Consider the following 15962-nt stretch of genomic DNA (forward strand, 5'->3'; position numbering starts at 1 on the left):
GGATGTTGTGGAGTGATGTAGACAACAAAGCAATTTAACATTTTTACAGTTGATTTAGTTTCGTATCCAAAACAAAACCAAATTCAACATTCAGCCAGAAAGTGCTGAAAATAAGTCAATTGTTGAAATACTGTTGCAAATCAATGAAAGATTTCTTTTGGACGCTAGGCTGTGAAAATTTAAGTGTATTTACCTGTCATCTTTTGTCCCTTCCTTTAGATCCCACAACACCATGCATCTATAACTTAATGAATCAGGCAGACAAAACAGATAGGACTCCAAAGGATTAATCCACGATTTAACCAGTGTCTGCTCTTTATTGGTTCAGCATACACCATCTTCAAATCGTGCCTCCTAGTGGTTTGGATGGGATCAAAATCTTCCCAGTGGAAGAATCCCGGTCACAAGTCGATGTCAAATCAAACAATTTTGTGAGCATCGCTTATCAGGACCCGCATTTTGCAGATTCAGTCACTTGGAGCAGTTGTGTCAGGAGCTGTGAATGTGGCAATAGGGCAGTGAATGTGCATTAGAACATAGACAAATCTTCCCCTATATTTTGGCACAATGGCCTAAATTTTTACTCGGAACCGAGAAGACGGCAGGTCGGGGGGGTTGAATTCCTGATGGGAAACCCGGAAGTACGGAATTCCCAGACGTTCTTACGATTTTGACGTAAGAACATCTTTTATTTTTTTTTGCCGGTTTCCCGCCCGACAGGCCAGGCTAATTGACAGGCTGGCCTCAGTCAGACAGGAGAAGTGGAAGGATGCAGATGCGAGAATCTTGGAGGTTTCGGCGGGGGGTGGGGGGGGGGGGGGGCGGAGATCGTTGCAGGGGTCGGAGATCGTGGCGGGGATTGGAGGGAGGTGTCGGTCGCTGCAGGTAGGCTTGTTGGGCCTGGGGGAAGCACTCCTGCTCCTCCAGGCCCCCAAACAGTACAATAAAGGCACTCACCTGCAGTTTCGGAAGTGAAGTAGACTACCCGGGAATCCCAGCCCCCAGGAGTTAAAAACAAAAAGGCTGTAAAAATGGAGGCCTGCAGCCTCCTTGAAAGCATTCAGTGACTGACTCGTCTCCTGTGAGCAGGTTGGTCGCCCACCCCTCGTCCGTTAAAACTGGAAATGGACGGGTTGGAGGCGGGTTTAAGATTTTTACCGCCCCGCCCCATCTGTTTATCCGAGTTAAAATTTAGGCCAATGTCTTTCCTCAGATTCTTATTTGTGACTGTAAATCTCACACCTCTGATTTACCTAATATTGACAGCCGTGCCTCGGAGACCCAGGTTCGAATCCACCCCAAAATGATGGGATGAAAGTCTGCCATCTCTCTGCTGACTGCAAAGGTCCTATATGAAATGCTTTTGGGAATCACAAGCTGAGCTAATACAGGGCAGATACTGGTTGAAGGATCTCAGCCTCACTTGCCTGTTTGGCTCATTAGTTGCATCTAGTCAATAAAAATTAGCCTTTCATTTATTTGGGTCAATATTTCAACAACTGAGTCATGAAACCTATCGTGAGAAATTGCCACAACTGTGAGACAAAGTAAATAATGAGGGGTTAAAAAAGCAGTAAAAATTATCTGCATTTCACAAATGGAGCACCAAACTGCCTATAATTTGGAAGTAAATAGACAATCTCATTCTAAGTTGCCATAGAGGTGACAGGTGTTGAGAGTGTAAAAGTTCACATCGAAGCATTAGTGGGTACTGTTCTGAATTAGTGATTAAGGTACACTGTTGAGCGTTTAACTCTACAGCTGGCTATACTTAATTTGGGAATGCTTGAAACGGATACTCGGTGACAAACATAAAAAAAATGTTCCATTCCCCACCACTGAAATTCCTCAAATTTAGTAGGCACAGTTCACCCCCCAAAAATAAAAGCACTACACATGTCTCCTGGTGAACAGGGTAATTGCGATGATTTTTTTTAAATAATAAATTTTAATGCAACTTTTTTCTTAAGTTCTATTCATTTCATGAAAAAACCATAACAATTTAAATTTACAGTAATTCTCCTTGTGGGATGCTGCTACAACAAAGTCAATGCTCATCTCAGCCCCAATTTAAAAACATCAAAACGTCTCTTTTCAGTCTTCTCTCCCAACTCTTCTGCTACAGCTCAGTGTCAGTATCTAACTAGGAAGTACTTTTGGAACATTTATGAAAGGCACTAGATAAACATAAGCCTTTGCTCCTGCTCACTGCCCAGTGAGAGAAAGCAAGGGAAGGCTATTAAGAAGCAGAGTCATCCTAGCTTCTGTACAGCGAGTATTTAAAGTCATGGAGCTGCAGTTTTTTTGTTTTAGTTTTCCTGTTGGGAGTGTATCTGGCCTTCATTCAGTAATTGCCTAGAGTGACAGGTTCGGAAATCTGAAGTTCAGTATGTGGGGAACTGCGGTGCAGTGCATCAGGCCGTCGCCGCGCGGCGCAGTGCATCAGGCCATTCTAGAGAGAGGCCCTTGAGCAAGACACTGCTTTGAATTGTAGATTCCGACAAAAGGACAAAAAAGTTAACGAACGACACCGGTCTAAATGGCACCTTCGTCCCGCCATTGGTTGCAGCGTTCAGCTGCTCTACTATCTGGAACTTTCTTCCCAAACCCCTCCACCTTTAAAAACCTTCTCGACACCTACCCGCCACCACCACCCCATCCCCCCAACCCCAAGTAAGCTTTTGTTCACTCCTCCTAATCTCTCTCCCCATTGCTTGCGTCTGTTCCCTTGTTCTCTGTAAAGCACCTTGGTACGTTTTCTACCTTAAAAGGTGCTATGTAAATACATTATTTAAAGCATTTCTCTGCACTCAACAGTATGATTTCTGCCTTTTCCAGCATGTTGATGTTATACTATGACTTGACCTCACAACAACAACGGGGTATAGATGATTAAACCCACTTCAATTTGAACTGGGTAACTCAAGTCAGTTGCACATCTTACTCAAACCAAAAAGACCTGGGTTTTGAATCTCAAAAGGGTTCACTCAGCCTTTCATCTTTTCAAGGTGGATAAAATGAGTACTTTACTATGTATTAGGATGTGGAGAGAAAACAGAAGACCGCACAGTGCTTACTACCTGACCACCGTATCAGCTCTCAGACACACTCGATCAGCAATGGAAGAAAGGGTCAGCATTGCATCCAATTGACTGTGGATGCACATTCCTGCTCACTGGCAGCTCGACTGCATTCCCTATGTGACTTGCGATACAGTTACAGGCACTTTAAGCTATGTGTCATTTTATTCACTCCAGCTGATCTAGACGGAGGTGATAAGCCCACTGAATTTTTTTTTCTCAAAATCAGAAATGATCCGGGTTTGCTGAAAAGGACTTGACACAGATGCATGGAAAATTGAAGTGAACTCCTCAGAATGAAGGCCTTTTTTTTAATATGGGAAAGGAAGAAACACTTTTTTCAATATATCAGGTATAATAGAGGCAGGGCCAAAAATTTTTTTTATTCGTTCATGGGATGTGGGCGTTGCTGGCGAGGCCGGCATTTATTGCCCGTCCCTAATTGCCCTCGAGAAGGTGGTGGTGAACCGCCTACTTGAACCGCTGCAGTCCGTGTGGTGAAGGTTCTCCCACAGTACTGTTAGGTAGGGAGTTCCAGGATTTTCATCCAGCGACGATGAAGGAATGGCAATATATCTCCAAGTCGGGATGGTGTGTGATTTGGAGAGGAACGTGCAGGTGGTGTTGTTCCCAGTATTACCAGTAATAATTTTCATAAGCTCCACAGTATGCTATACAAAGAAACCGCAGAAACAATAAGTTCTAGTTCCCACTGTTTATAAAAAGGAGAGTTTCACCTTTGATCATCCATTGAGGAATTGTATATAGAAGCAACAAAGTCTATTTGTGAATGAACAAACGTGCCAACTTTGGCTAAGCAAGATAACAGATCGAGTATTACCTTACGCAACAGCCACTGTGAAATCGGTAAGAATAGAGGAATGGGAACTCCAAGGCACCAAAAGCATCACCTGGGAACAAAAAGGAAAACTTCTGTCAAAACAGTTTGTAGATATTCAAGCCTTTATATCAATGCAAATGTTATTTAATAATGGATTTATAACATGAGACAAGAATTTGCCACTGCAGTGCACCAAAATAATTATTTTCTTGGAGTCATAAAAAATGCACAATTGGACATTCTGGATTAGGCTTTTTATTACTGCCCATCATGTAGCACAAAACTGAATTTCAAAATGTAGAATGTGGGTGTGGGTGTCTTGTGTTGCATTTTATTACAGGGATACGAGTCAAGAACAGAATTGCAAAGGGAGCTACTGCCATTGCACATTTTGTCCGATATTGTTGTAATTTTACATGTTTTGCGTATGAATCAAAATTTAAACTGGTGCAAGAAAAAATCATGGCCCAGAATTTCCAGAGGGTTCCACAGATCTCCTGGTGTAACATCAGCAGAAACTCTGGAGAAATGGTATAAACGGCCATTTTCTCTACTGGTTCCTCCATGGAAATTCCAGGCACTTCTCCTACGTGGGAATTAAATACCTTTCCTTCTTTCATACAGTGACACCAACAAACACTCTCATAGCCAGGTACAGCTCATGTTGGATGAAGTGAAGGCTCCTTGTACAGTGATATCAAGAAACGGCTGAGTGCACTGGATACAGCAAAGGCTACGGGCCCTGACAACATCCCAGTTGTAGTGCTGAAGACTTGACCTCCTGAACTCTGGCCAAGCAGTTCCAGTACAGCTACAACACTGGCATCTACCCGACAAAGTGGAAAATTGCCTAGGTATCTCCTGTCCACAAAATGCAGGACAAATCCAATCCAGCCGATTACTGCCCCATCAGTCTACTCTCAATCATCAGCAAGTGATGGAAGGTGTCATCGACGGTGCTATCAAGCGGCACTTACTCACCAATAACCAGCTCACCGATGCTCAGTTTGGGTTCCACCAGGACCACTTGGCTCCAGGCCTCATTACAGCCTTGGTCCAAACACAGACAAAAGAGCTGAATTCCAGAGGTGAGGTGAGAGTGACTGCCCTTGAAATCAAGGCAGCATTTGAGCGAGTGTGGTATCAACGAGCCCTATAAGACCATAAGAGATAGGAGCAGGAGTAGGCCATTCGGCCCCTCGAGCCTGCTCCGCCATTTAATGAGATCATGGCTGATCTGATTTTTATCTCAACTCCACTTTCCCGCCCTTTCCCCATATCCTTTGACTCCCTTGCTGATCAAAAATTTGTCTAACTCAGCCTTGAATGTATTCAATGACTCAGCCTCCACAGCTTTTTGGGGTAAAGAATTCCAAAGATTCACGACCTTCTGGGAGAAGAAATTCCTCTTCATTTCCGTCTTAAACAGGTGACCCCTTATTCTGAGACTATGCCCCCTAGTTTTAGATTCCCCCATGAGGGGTAACATCCTCTCAGCATCTACTCTATCGAGTCCCCTCAGAATCTTGTATGTTTCAATAAGATCTCCTCTCATTCTTCTAAACTCCAATGAGTATAGACCCAATCCGTTCAATCTTTCCTCATAAGACAACCCTTCCATACCCAGAATCAACCTAGTGAACCTTCTCTGAACTGCCTCTAATGCAAGTATGTCCTTCCTTAAATAAGGACACCAGAACTGTACGCAGTACTCCAGGTGTGGTCTCACCAGCACCCTGTACAGTTGTAGCATGACTTCCCTGCTTTGATACTCCATCCCCCTAGAAATAAAGGTCAATATTCCGTTTGCCTTCTGGATTACCTGCTGCACCTGTATGTTGACTTTCTGTGTTTCATGTACGAGGACACCCAGATCCCACTGTACTGCAGCATTTTGTCGTAAAATGGAAGTCAATGGAAATCAGGGGGAAAACTTTCCATTGGCTGGAGTCATACCTAGCACAAAGGAAGATCGCAGTGGTCGTTGGAGGCCAATCGTCTCAGCCCCAGGGCATCGCTGCAGGAGTTCCTCAGGGCAGTGTCCTAGGCCCAAGGTTATTGCTTCATCAATAACCTTCCCTCCATCATAAGGTCAGAAGTGAGGTTGTTTGCCGATGGTTGCACAGCGTTCAGCTCCATTCGCAACCTCTCAGATAACGAAGCAGTCCGTGCAGGTGCAAGACCTGGACAACATCCAGGCTTGGGCTGATAAGCGCCAAGCAACATTCGCGCCAGACAAGTGCCAGGCAATGACCATCTCCAACAGAGAGAGTCTAACCACCTCCCCTTGACATTCAACGGCATTACCATCAACGAATCCCCCACCACCAACATCCTGGAGGTCACCATTGACCAGAAACTTTTCTGGACCAGCCATATAAATACTGTGGCTACTAGAGCAGGTCAGAGGCTGGGTATTCTGCAGTGAGTGACTCACCCCCTGACTCCCCAAAGCCTTTCCACCATCTACAAGTCAGGAGTGTGATGGAATACTCTCCACTTGCCTGGATGAGTGCAGCTCCAACAACACTCAAGAAGCTCGACACCATCCAGGACGACCTCTACCACCTAGAAGGACAAGAGCAGCAAGCACATGGGAACAACACCACCTGCGCATTCCCCTCCAAGTCACACACCATCCTGACTTGGAAATATATCGCTGTTCCTTCATCGTCACTGGGTCAAAATCCTGGAACTCCCTACCTAACAGCACCGCAGGAGAACCTTCACCACACAGACTGCAACGGTTCAAGTAGGCGACTCACCGCCACCTTCTCAAGGGCAATTAGGGATGGGCAATAAATGCTGGCATTGCCAGCGACGCCCACATCCCATGAATGAATTAAAAAAGTGCCTAATTTCAGAATATCCCTCTGCTACACCAATACAATTTTTCTTTTTCCTCGGATCTTTATTTATGGAGTGAGATCTCTCAACTACTGCCAGATTATAGAAGGATTTGCGTTCTGAATTTATTGGAGTCTGCCCGCTCCTATTTTATTTAGGATCTTTAAGAAACGCTGAAGGAGGGAGCACCTCAGACATTTTAGACTGCATCTGAAAGGTCATCTGGGTGAAAGAACAGTGTTCTAACCCAATGACCTTAATAAGAGTGAGCTGCAGAAAGTCATATGTAGTGCAAAGCTTCCCTTACAGTGCTTCCAATGTATTAACGCTCCTTCACCCACTGCAGTAGTGTGTTGTTTTGTTTTTCTTAGCAGCTAGTTTAAATAAAGTGAAATTACTCAGTTATTGCCAAAGTGACAAGTACACAACTGTAGAATTACATTCACCGCATTGGTCATGTACTTATCCATATGATGCAACTAAAGCACAGAACGTAACTCACATAATGTCTGTGAAACAATAGCACCGATTTTGACGCCGGTGTAGAGTGCAGCGGGCAGGGCATGAGGCGAGCAGCAAGCTCACATCACGGTGCCGTATGAGGCCTGGTGAGATTTTAACTCCCGGGCCTCACTTCCAAATTTGAGGTTGGACTCCTGTCCAAATCTGATGGTAATCAGTAGGTGGCCAGCAGGTGGGAGCGGGATTTCAGGCGGTAGAAGGGCACTGTTGAGGGTGCATGAGAATGGTTCCCAACACTAAGGCAAGTGGTTAAGGAGTGTTGGGAGGTTGTTTGCGGGGGCGGGAGGGGGTAAGCCCAGATAGGGGAGGCCCTAGGTTTCCTTGCAGGGCCCAGGGGAGCACTGCTCCTCCACCTGGTATACAAGGAAACCATAAAAAAATTAAGAAATAATTTACCCTTCTGAGCTTCTTCTAGCCCTGATCCTGTTTGATGCCGGGTTTCTCTGGCGGCGTTGGCACCGGTTGAGACTCTCACGATTGCGAGTTAAAATCTCGTCATGGTCCTATTTGTGTCATGGGATCCCGGGGTTTGCATATTTATGAGGTTCTTGTCTGTCGATGCCTCCCAAAACCCGGTGCTTAAACTGGTGGCAGGCAGGAGCGCAGCATGAACTGGGAGATAAGTACTCTGCCCCCATTTTCACCCTCCACATGCCCTGTTTTCATTGAGCGCGGGGGTTTAAAATCGGGGTTAACGTAACTGTTGCATTTCAGGCTTTCAGTGTCCATAATCACACTCGAAATGGGGAACTATGTTGAGGAAGGATCAGGCCCACTCCATTACTCTAAGTGTGAGAGAGGGCTGTCCTCTTACATTTCAATGTCATTTTCCCTTCATTTTTATGTTGTGATTTTTCATTCATTGTGTGATGTGAGTAAAGTGCAACATTTGAAAATCTATGCCACATAAATGCTTAAATCCCTTTAAAACTACAAAAATGTGCACTGCAGGAATCTAAAGCAGGGTAAATGGACTACTTGAAAGAGAACAGAATGAAACTATTTGTTAAATGATCTAAACATGAAAGTGAAAAATATTGTTAAAAATACTTCCAATTTCTGTTAACATTGGTTTTAAAATGAAAGTTTCTTTAAATAAAACAGGACATGTACCTGATGGATGAGCAGCAAAGGCCAATAACACCACACTGGAATCAGAGCAAAGATAAAGAATAAGTTGCAAAACTATCCATTGCTTTCACTTACTATAAAGCAATACTAAAACCTTACTGCAGTCATGTAGCTCATCGGTCATTGTTTTGATTAAATAGTAAGACAGTAATTTGGGAAGCAGAGACGGAGAGTTAGTTGGAACGCAGGATATTTTATGCAGTGCAAAGAGAGGCTAGGAGACATGAAACTGAAGCACAATTGCACCATCATTGGTGGGAGGGTGCAATAATAATGACAAGTTTATAAAGGCAGTTTCCATCATAAATATGGACAATGGAATTTATAATGGCAAACAGTTGACACAAAAGTGCGACAAAGTGTGACAACGGAGTAAATTTCTATAGACAGGAAGTGCACGCAGACATAAAACTTTTATATAAATTTTATAAATAAATATTAAAAAATATATATATCTTGAGAGAGATTGAGATTTGACAAAATGTTAGTTGGTCACCCTGTTGTATTGGTTCAAGGAATAGAACTGTGACAGGTGGGTGAGTTTGTCCCTCTCCCCCTTTTATTGATATATTAACTTTGCACTGCATCGACATCATGGCCGTGAAGCAAACCTGGCTGATGGGTGATGATACCTTCCCCCTTAATGAAGCCTCGCCGCCTGGCTATATCTTCCACCGCTTGCTCTGCCTAGACCACCGCGGTGGCGGTGTGGCCCTTATCACCAAATTACTCTTGGTCTGTCTCCCTACTCCTTCTCTTCTCTTTGAAGATCTCACCTTGTTCCACCCCTCTCGCCTCTCCTTTAAAATCATCGTTCTCTACCACCCACCCAAGTACCACGCCAAGGTTCTCAGAGAGATATCTTCACTGCTTTTCTCCCTCAGCATCTGCACCGAGCAACTTCTCATCGGTGATTTCAACCTACATCTCAACTCTGAGTTCACTGTCATCCTATCCTCCCTTAATCTCTCCCTCCATATAAAGTCCCCTACCCATATTCACGACTACCCCCTCGACCTTGCCATCTCACGTGGCCTCTTTACTCCCATCGTATAAATCACGGATAAGGCCATCTCTGATCACTTCCTTGTATCCCTCTCCACTCACATCCCCCTCCCCCTCCCAACCCCACTTCCTTCTGTGTCCGTCCCTGGAAAAAACTCTCCCCCAAGTCAATAACAATGACACTTTCAAATTCCCAACTGTTTAGCCTTTGACCCTCCATTCACCACGACATTTCTGCAGCTACCGATCTGCATAATCACAGCCTCACCTCCACCTTTGATACCCTTGTCCCCATTAAAACTATTACTCTCTCTCTCGCCCTGGATGTTCCCCCTGTTACGGCCCTCATCTCCGCTTCCTTAAGTCCAAGGGATGCAGTTTTGAATGCTTATGGCTGATAACTGGTTTAGCCGTTCATTGCCAGATCTGGCTGGACCACATAAAGCACTATCGGGTCCTGCCAAAACTGCTCACTATTCCAGGATCATCCTGGAATGCAGAGATAACCCCGGGCTTCTCTTCTCCACTGCAAACCATCTTCTTAAATCCCTCTCCCCTGTCCCCTCCACCCTCACCTCCAACGAAAAGTGCGAGGAGCTGATGAACATCTTTGTCATTAAGATTGAGACCATCCGTTCAGCTGCCTCTGCCGCTTCATTCCCTTCCGCTAGCCCACCAAGCCAAACTTCCCCTTAGGATCCCCCCTGCCCTAGCCCTGAACTCGCATCTTTCTCTAGTTTCTCTCAACGCCTCATGCCCTGTCAGAGTTCATCTTGACCACAAGACTCACCTCCTGCTCCCTCATCCCTATTCCCACTAAACTGCTTACCGCCCATCTTCCCTTCCTGGCCCCCCTGATACTGTTAACAATTCCCTCTCCTCAGGTACTGTCCCCCATCATACCCCTCCTCAAAAAACTCACCCTTGACCACTCTGTGCTTGCAAACTACCGCCCCATCTCCAACCTCCCTTTCCTTTCCAAAGTCCTTGAACGTGTTGTTGCCTCCCAATTCCGTGCCCATCTTGCCCACAACTCCATGATTGAATCCCTTCAATCAGGTTTCCACCCCTGCCACAGTACCGAAACGGCCCTTAACAAAGTCACAAATGACATCCTATGTGACTGTGACGATGGTAAACTATCCCTCTTCACCCTTCTCGACCTGTCTGCAGCCTTTGACATGGTTGACTATACCATCCTCCTCCAACGCCTCTCCTCCGTTGTCCAGTTAGGTGGGACTGCGCTCGCCTGGTTCCATTCTTATCTATCCAGTCATAGCCACAGAATCACCTGCAATGGTTTCTCTTCCCACTCCGTTACCTCTGGAGTCTCCCAAGGATCTATCCTTGGCCCTCTCCTATTTCTCATCAACATGCTGCCCCTCAGCGACATCATCCGAAAACACGTCAGATTCCACATGTACGCTGACGACACCCAGCTCTACCTCACAACCACCTCACTCAACCCCTCCACTGTCTCTCCTTTGTCACATTGCTTGTCTGACATACAGTACTGGAAGAGCAAAAATTTCCTCTAAATATTGGGAAGACAGAAGCCATTGTCTTTGGTCCCCACCACAAACTCCATTCCCTAGCTACCGACTCTATCCCTCTCCCTGGCCACTATTTAAGGCTGAACCAGACAGTTCACAACCTGGGTGTCGTATATGACCCTGAGATAAGCTTCCGACCACATATCTGCTCCATCACCAGGACTGCCTACTTCCACCTCCGTAACATCGCCCGTCTCCGTCGCTGCCTCAGTTCATCTGCTGCTAAAACCCGCATCCATGCCTTTGTTACCTCCAGACTCGACTATTCCAATGCTCTCCCTGCCGGTCTCCCATCTCCTATCCTCCATAAACTTAAGCTCATCCAAAATTCTGCTGCCCGTATCCTTAGTCACACCAAGTCCCGTTCACCCATCACCCCGTGCTCACTGACCTACATTGGCTCCCGGTCTAGGAACGCCTTGATTTTAAAATTCTCATCATTGTTTTCAAATCCCTCCATGGCCTCGTCCCTCCCTATCGCTGTAACCTCCTCCAGCCCTACAACCCTCCGAGATCTCTGTGCTCCTCCAATTCTTGCCTCTTGCATATCCCCGATTTTAATCACTCCACCATTGGCAGCCATGCCTTGAGCTGCCTAGGCCCTTAGCTCTGGAATTCCCGCCGTAAATCTTGTTGCTGTCTATCTCTCTCTCCTCCTTCAGTCAAAACTCAAGCAAACACTAAGACTCAGTGGACTGGGGACCAGGACCAAACTAGATCACTGAAGGAACATTTAAATAACTTCAAAACAAGACTGAAAGGATGACCTAATCGAGCTTAAATAAGAGGCTGCCTATTGTAGATTGTAGGCCTATATTTTCATTTTATTTTAAACCTAAAAAGCAGGATATGAAACGGTGTAATTTAAAGAAATCATTATAAGTCACTGACCATCTACTCTGTCATTAGATACTGTGATGGACAGACATTGAACAGTTACTGCCTGCTGTTACCAGATGATGGGCAATGTCTGAAAAAGGTTTCCAGTAGCGATGACACTGAAGTACCTGCATCATAAGCATACTGCTGGACAGACACAGACTCAACATGATAAAGTATTGATGGAAACAAGTTCTAGAAATCATACAAAAAAAAAGAAAATGTGACAGGAAGCAATGTACACACAAAAATGGTAAGATCACTACAAAATACAAAAAAGGAAGAAAGAAAGAAGAGGGAAAAAAAAGAAACTTGCATTTATAAAAGTACCTTTCGCATCTACAAAACACCCAGAGCTGGACCAACGGAGGAGAGTTGTTGCAAGAAGATGGCTGCAGAGAGGTCGAGGAGGGATAGTGCGCCATGGTCACAGTCACAGGGGTAAGGTCTATTTCAGTGCCCTGGGAAGGGTGGGAACCTGATTGGGGAAATTCAAGCAGAGAAATGGGCTCAGACACAACAACATGTTCCTCTGGCGAGGAAAGGGAGGTTGGAGATGGGGCAGTAATTTGCAAGGACAATGGGGCAGAGGGTGTTTTTTTTTGAGGAGGTGGGGGTGGGGGGGGGGAGGGGTCATGGCAGCAATCTCGAAAGTGTCTGAGGAGAGGGGACCGTTTACAATGTCAGGTTGGGTCTCACGCCACATCCTGAAATTGTGCTTAAAAAAATACAAAGCAAATTTGCACCACAGTTTGAAAGGCAAGAAACATTTTACGGTTGTGGATGATAATGTGAAGACGTTTGCGCCAGCCCCATTATTTTCCTTCTCTTTTTCCACTACGTTATAAAGTAACAGGCTACACAAAGCATGAAGGAGTTAGGAAACAGTTATGTTTAACATGGGCTACACACTTGTTTTTATTTGTGTCTAATTTGTCTCAGAAATGTCACAACAAAACGTTTGGAGAACAGGTAACTTTTAAACCCCTCTCCCATGATGGTTCAGTGGGTAAATGTACTCTCCAGTATTGTAATGAGCCATACAGACCAGGAGGACCAAGGTTCAATGGTTTTGGTGTACTGAGTTAGCTGGTCTGTGCTTGGGCAGCAATCAAGTAATTACAAATTCATCTCAACATCATCAGGCTCGGAAAAGAGGGGGTGGGGTGCGGTGGGAGGATGGGGAAGGTAGTCTTCGTGTTAGTGATTGCTATCTAGTGATCCGCGATGGAAAGTGTATATGTCTCCAGTGAGGCCAGGGTTGTTCTTGGCTTTGATCCCCCAGCCCATTATAGCAAATAGCCTGCCACTCACTGTGCAGGCTCATATGAAGAATAGCCACTTGGGCAAGGTATCAGAGGTCTGTCACTGGCCACTGTACATTACTTGGCAGGAGTCAAGTGCAAGGAGAAGAAAAATTGGTAGGAACAAAAAGAGAACCTGACGATCTTCAATTTCTTGGAATCTGAAAAGTTTACTGGTGTAAAATTGTACACAAACTAGGTGCTTTTAGTAGTCACAGTGATATTTACCTGTATAAGTAGTTTAGGTACTGCTGCTCAAGGTCACTGAAAGAGAAAAAAAGAGAAAAAGTCAGTATCTTAAAGCTGATAACACCTGCAGACATTAGAGGCCGTGTCAAGGTTGCACAAAGTGGATAATGAATCACACATTCCACTGTCAAACCCTTCATTAGTGATGGAATTTTAATACTAAAACACGATTTGTAATACTGTGTTTCTGGAATATAATGGAGTGAGTAATGTTCCTTAGTTCCCATTAGAATCTTTTCATTGCACAACTCTGACGAGGTAACGTGTTTCTGGGGGAAAGAGGGCTGGGTTTGTTCACGTGATGTCACAGTAATGGACAAACATCCTTCAACAAATAGGTCAATAAAAAAAAGTATTGCATGGTTACGATGCATGAAGGAAAGAAAATTTAACATAATGCGGAACTTTACTAGGAAATCATAAAACATTTGGATTTGGTGCCACTGAACCTAGTAATGCATTCAGTTTTTCCCACTAGTAAAACCTTTGAAGAAGTGGTTCTACATGGAGTTCTTGACCTTAACAACACTGCATGGGAAGGCCCCAGTCACCACCTCATGGCCAGTTAGGAGTGGCACTAGTGGAATCCTAGCTGTAGGCTGCCCAACCTGCCCCTTTGGCTGCAGAAGCCCAAGCCATGATTTATGTGGGGAGATACAGGAAAAAGAGGTTGCAAACCCTTCACTGGAGAGCAACTGTCCCTCAAGTAAGTTTTTTTTGAAGACTACTACATTATTGACCACAACGGGAACTGGCTTTTTAAATAACACATTTTTCTCGCTCCAATTTGCTCCCTTCCTCTCCCACTGGTGTTGATTCCTAGCTGGACTACATTTCAAGGATGCCAGTTACCTTTTGGTGCCTCACCCAAGTGACCATCATGTGTGAGCCTCGACAGTGAGTGCTGCACATCTGTTCAACCATTGGGGGCATCAGACCCTGTCCTCACCTGACATCTATACACTGAAGAGTTTCTGAACATAACAGGGTTGACTTTTCCAGAAGATATCAAATCCAAGCCCAATTAAGCTGTAGCACCACTATATTCGATTGGATATGCATTACAAGGCCTGTCACGATAACGTATTCATTTAAACCATTTTTACAAGGGGGTGACGTTCCACAGATATTGCAGCCCCCTTGAAACCTCACACAAACTTCCACTCTTCAAGTGTTGGCAAGCTGTTTGTGTGACATTATCCTACTCTAATGTCCTCATACTTTTCAGCAGGTATATCAATAAAGGTGACCAATAGTGGAAACCCTGGCTAATTTATTCCCTCCCTTACTTGGGGGACCAATGATGCAATCTGTTACACCCATACTGACTCCCTAGCTGGGATCAGCTACGAGCACAGAACAGAGACCGATCCTGAGACCTTCCTGGTCTGTATGGCTGATTTACCCAATTAAGCAATTAGGAGAAACCGTGGCTTTTGTCAAAAAAAAGCTACAATTTCTATAGCTTCAGGCTAGGACTGCTACTGTGATTTTTTTTAAAAACTCGTTCATGGGATGTGGGCATCGCTGGCGAGGCTGGCATTTATTGCCCATCCCTAATTGCCCTAGAGAAGGTGGTGGTGAGCCGCCTTCTTGAACCGCTGCAGTCCGTGTGGTGAAGGTTCTCCCACAGTGCTGTTAGGAAGGGAGTTCCAGGATTTTGACCCAGCGATATATTTCCAAGTCGGGATGGTGTGTAACTTGGAAGGGAACGTGCAGATGTTGTTGTTCCCATGTGCCTGCTGCCCTTGTCCTTCTAGGTGTTGAGAGATTGCGGGTTTGGGAGATGCTGTCGAAGAAGCCTTGGCGAGTTGCTGCAGTGTATCCTGTGGATGGTACACACTGCAGCCACGGTGCGCTGGTGGAGAAGGGAGTGAATGTTTAGTGGGGTGGACCAAGCAGGCTGCTTTGTCCTGGATGGTGTCGAGCTTCTTGAGTGTTGTTGGAGCTGCACTCATCCAGGCAAGTAGAGAGTATTCCATCACACTCCTAACTTGTGCCTTGTAGATGGTGGAAAGGCTTTGGGGAGTCAGGAGGTGAGTCACTCGCCGCAGAATACCCAGCCTCTGACCTGCTCTTGTAGCCACAGTATTTAGTTACTTGGGGCACCAATGATGCAATCTGTTGCACCCATACCGACTCCCTAACTGGGATCAGCTACGAGCACAGTATCCAGTTAAGTTTCTGGTCAATGGTGACCCACAGGATATTGATGGTGGGGGATTCGGCAATGGTAATGCCGTTGAATGTCAAGGGGAGATGGTTAGACTCTCTCTTGTTGGAGATAGTCATTGCCTGGCACTTGTCTGGCGCAAATGTTACTTGCCACTTATCAGCCCAAGCCTGGATGTTGTCCAGGTCTTGCTGTATGCAGGCACGGACTGCTTCATTATCTGAGGGGTTGTGAATGGAACTGAACACTGTGCAATCATCGGCAAACATCCCCATTTCTGACGTTATGATGGAGGAAAGGTCATTGATGTGAGATAAAGAAAAAAGAAAAAAGCAGGAAAATATTAGTTCGGAGTACAATTATTTATTATTAAACGAG

General features: G+C 45.2%; 1 protein-coding gene across 3 annotated transcripts in view; it reads right to left on the reverse strand.

The window, feature by feature from the left end:
- Positions 1 to 15962, reverse strand: part of LOC137312586 (UDP-N-acetylglucosamine transporter TMEM241 homolog) — a 143031-nt gene that overhangs the window by 81694 nt on the left and 45375 nt on the right. For all 3 annotated transcript variants that reach the window (XM_067979129.1, XM_067979118.1, XM_067979123.1), the window contains exons 10-12: positions 13391 to 13426; positions 8404 to 8438; positions 3922 to 3991 (exon numbers count right to left, since the gene is read on the reverse strand). In XM_067979129.1, the coding sequence (XP_067835230.1) occupies positions 3922 to 3991; positions 8404 to 8438; positions 13391 to 13426 (141 nt within the window). The remainder of the gene's footprint in view (positions 1 to 3921; positions 3992 to 8403; positions 8439 to 13390; positions 13427 to 15962) is intronic.

Source organism: Heptranchias perlo, chromosome 3 (assembly GCF_035084215.1).
Source record: "Heptranchias perlo isolate sHepPer1 chromosome 3, sHepPer1.hap1, whole genome shotgun sequence".
In the NCBI taxonomy this organism is placed as follows: domain Eukaryota; kingdom Metazoa; phylum Chordata; class Chondrichthyes; order Hexanchiformes; family Hexanchidae; genus Heptranchias; species Heptranchias perlo.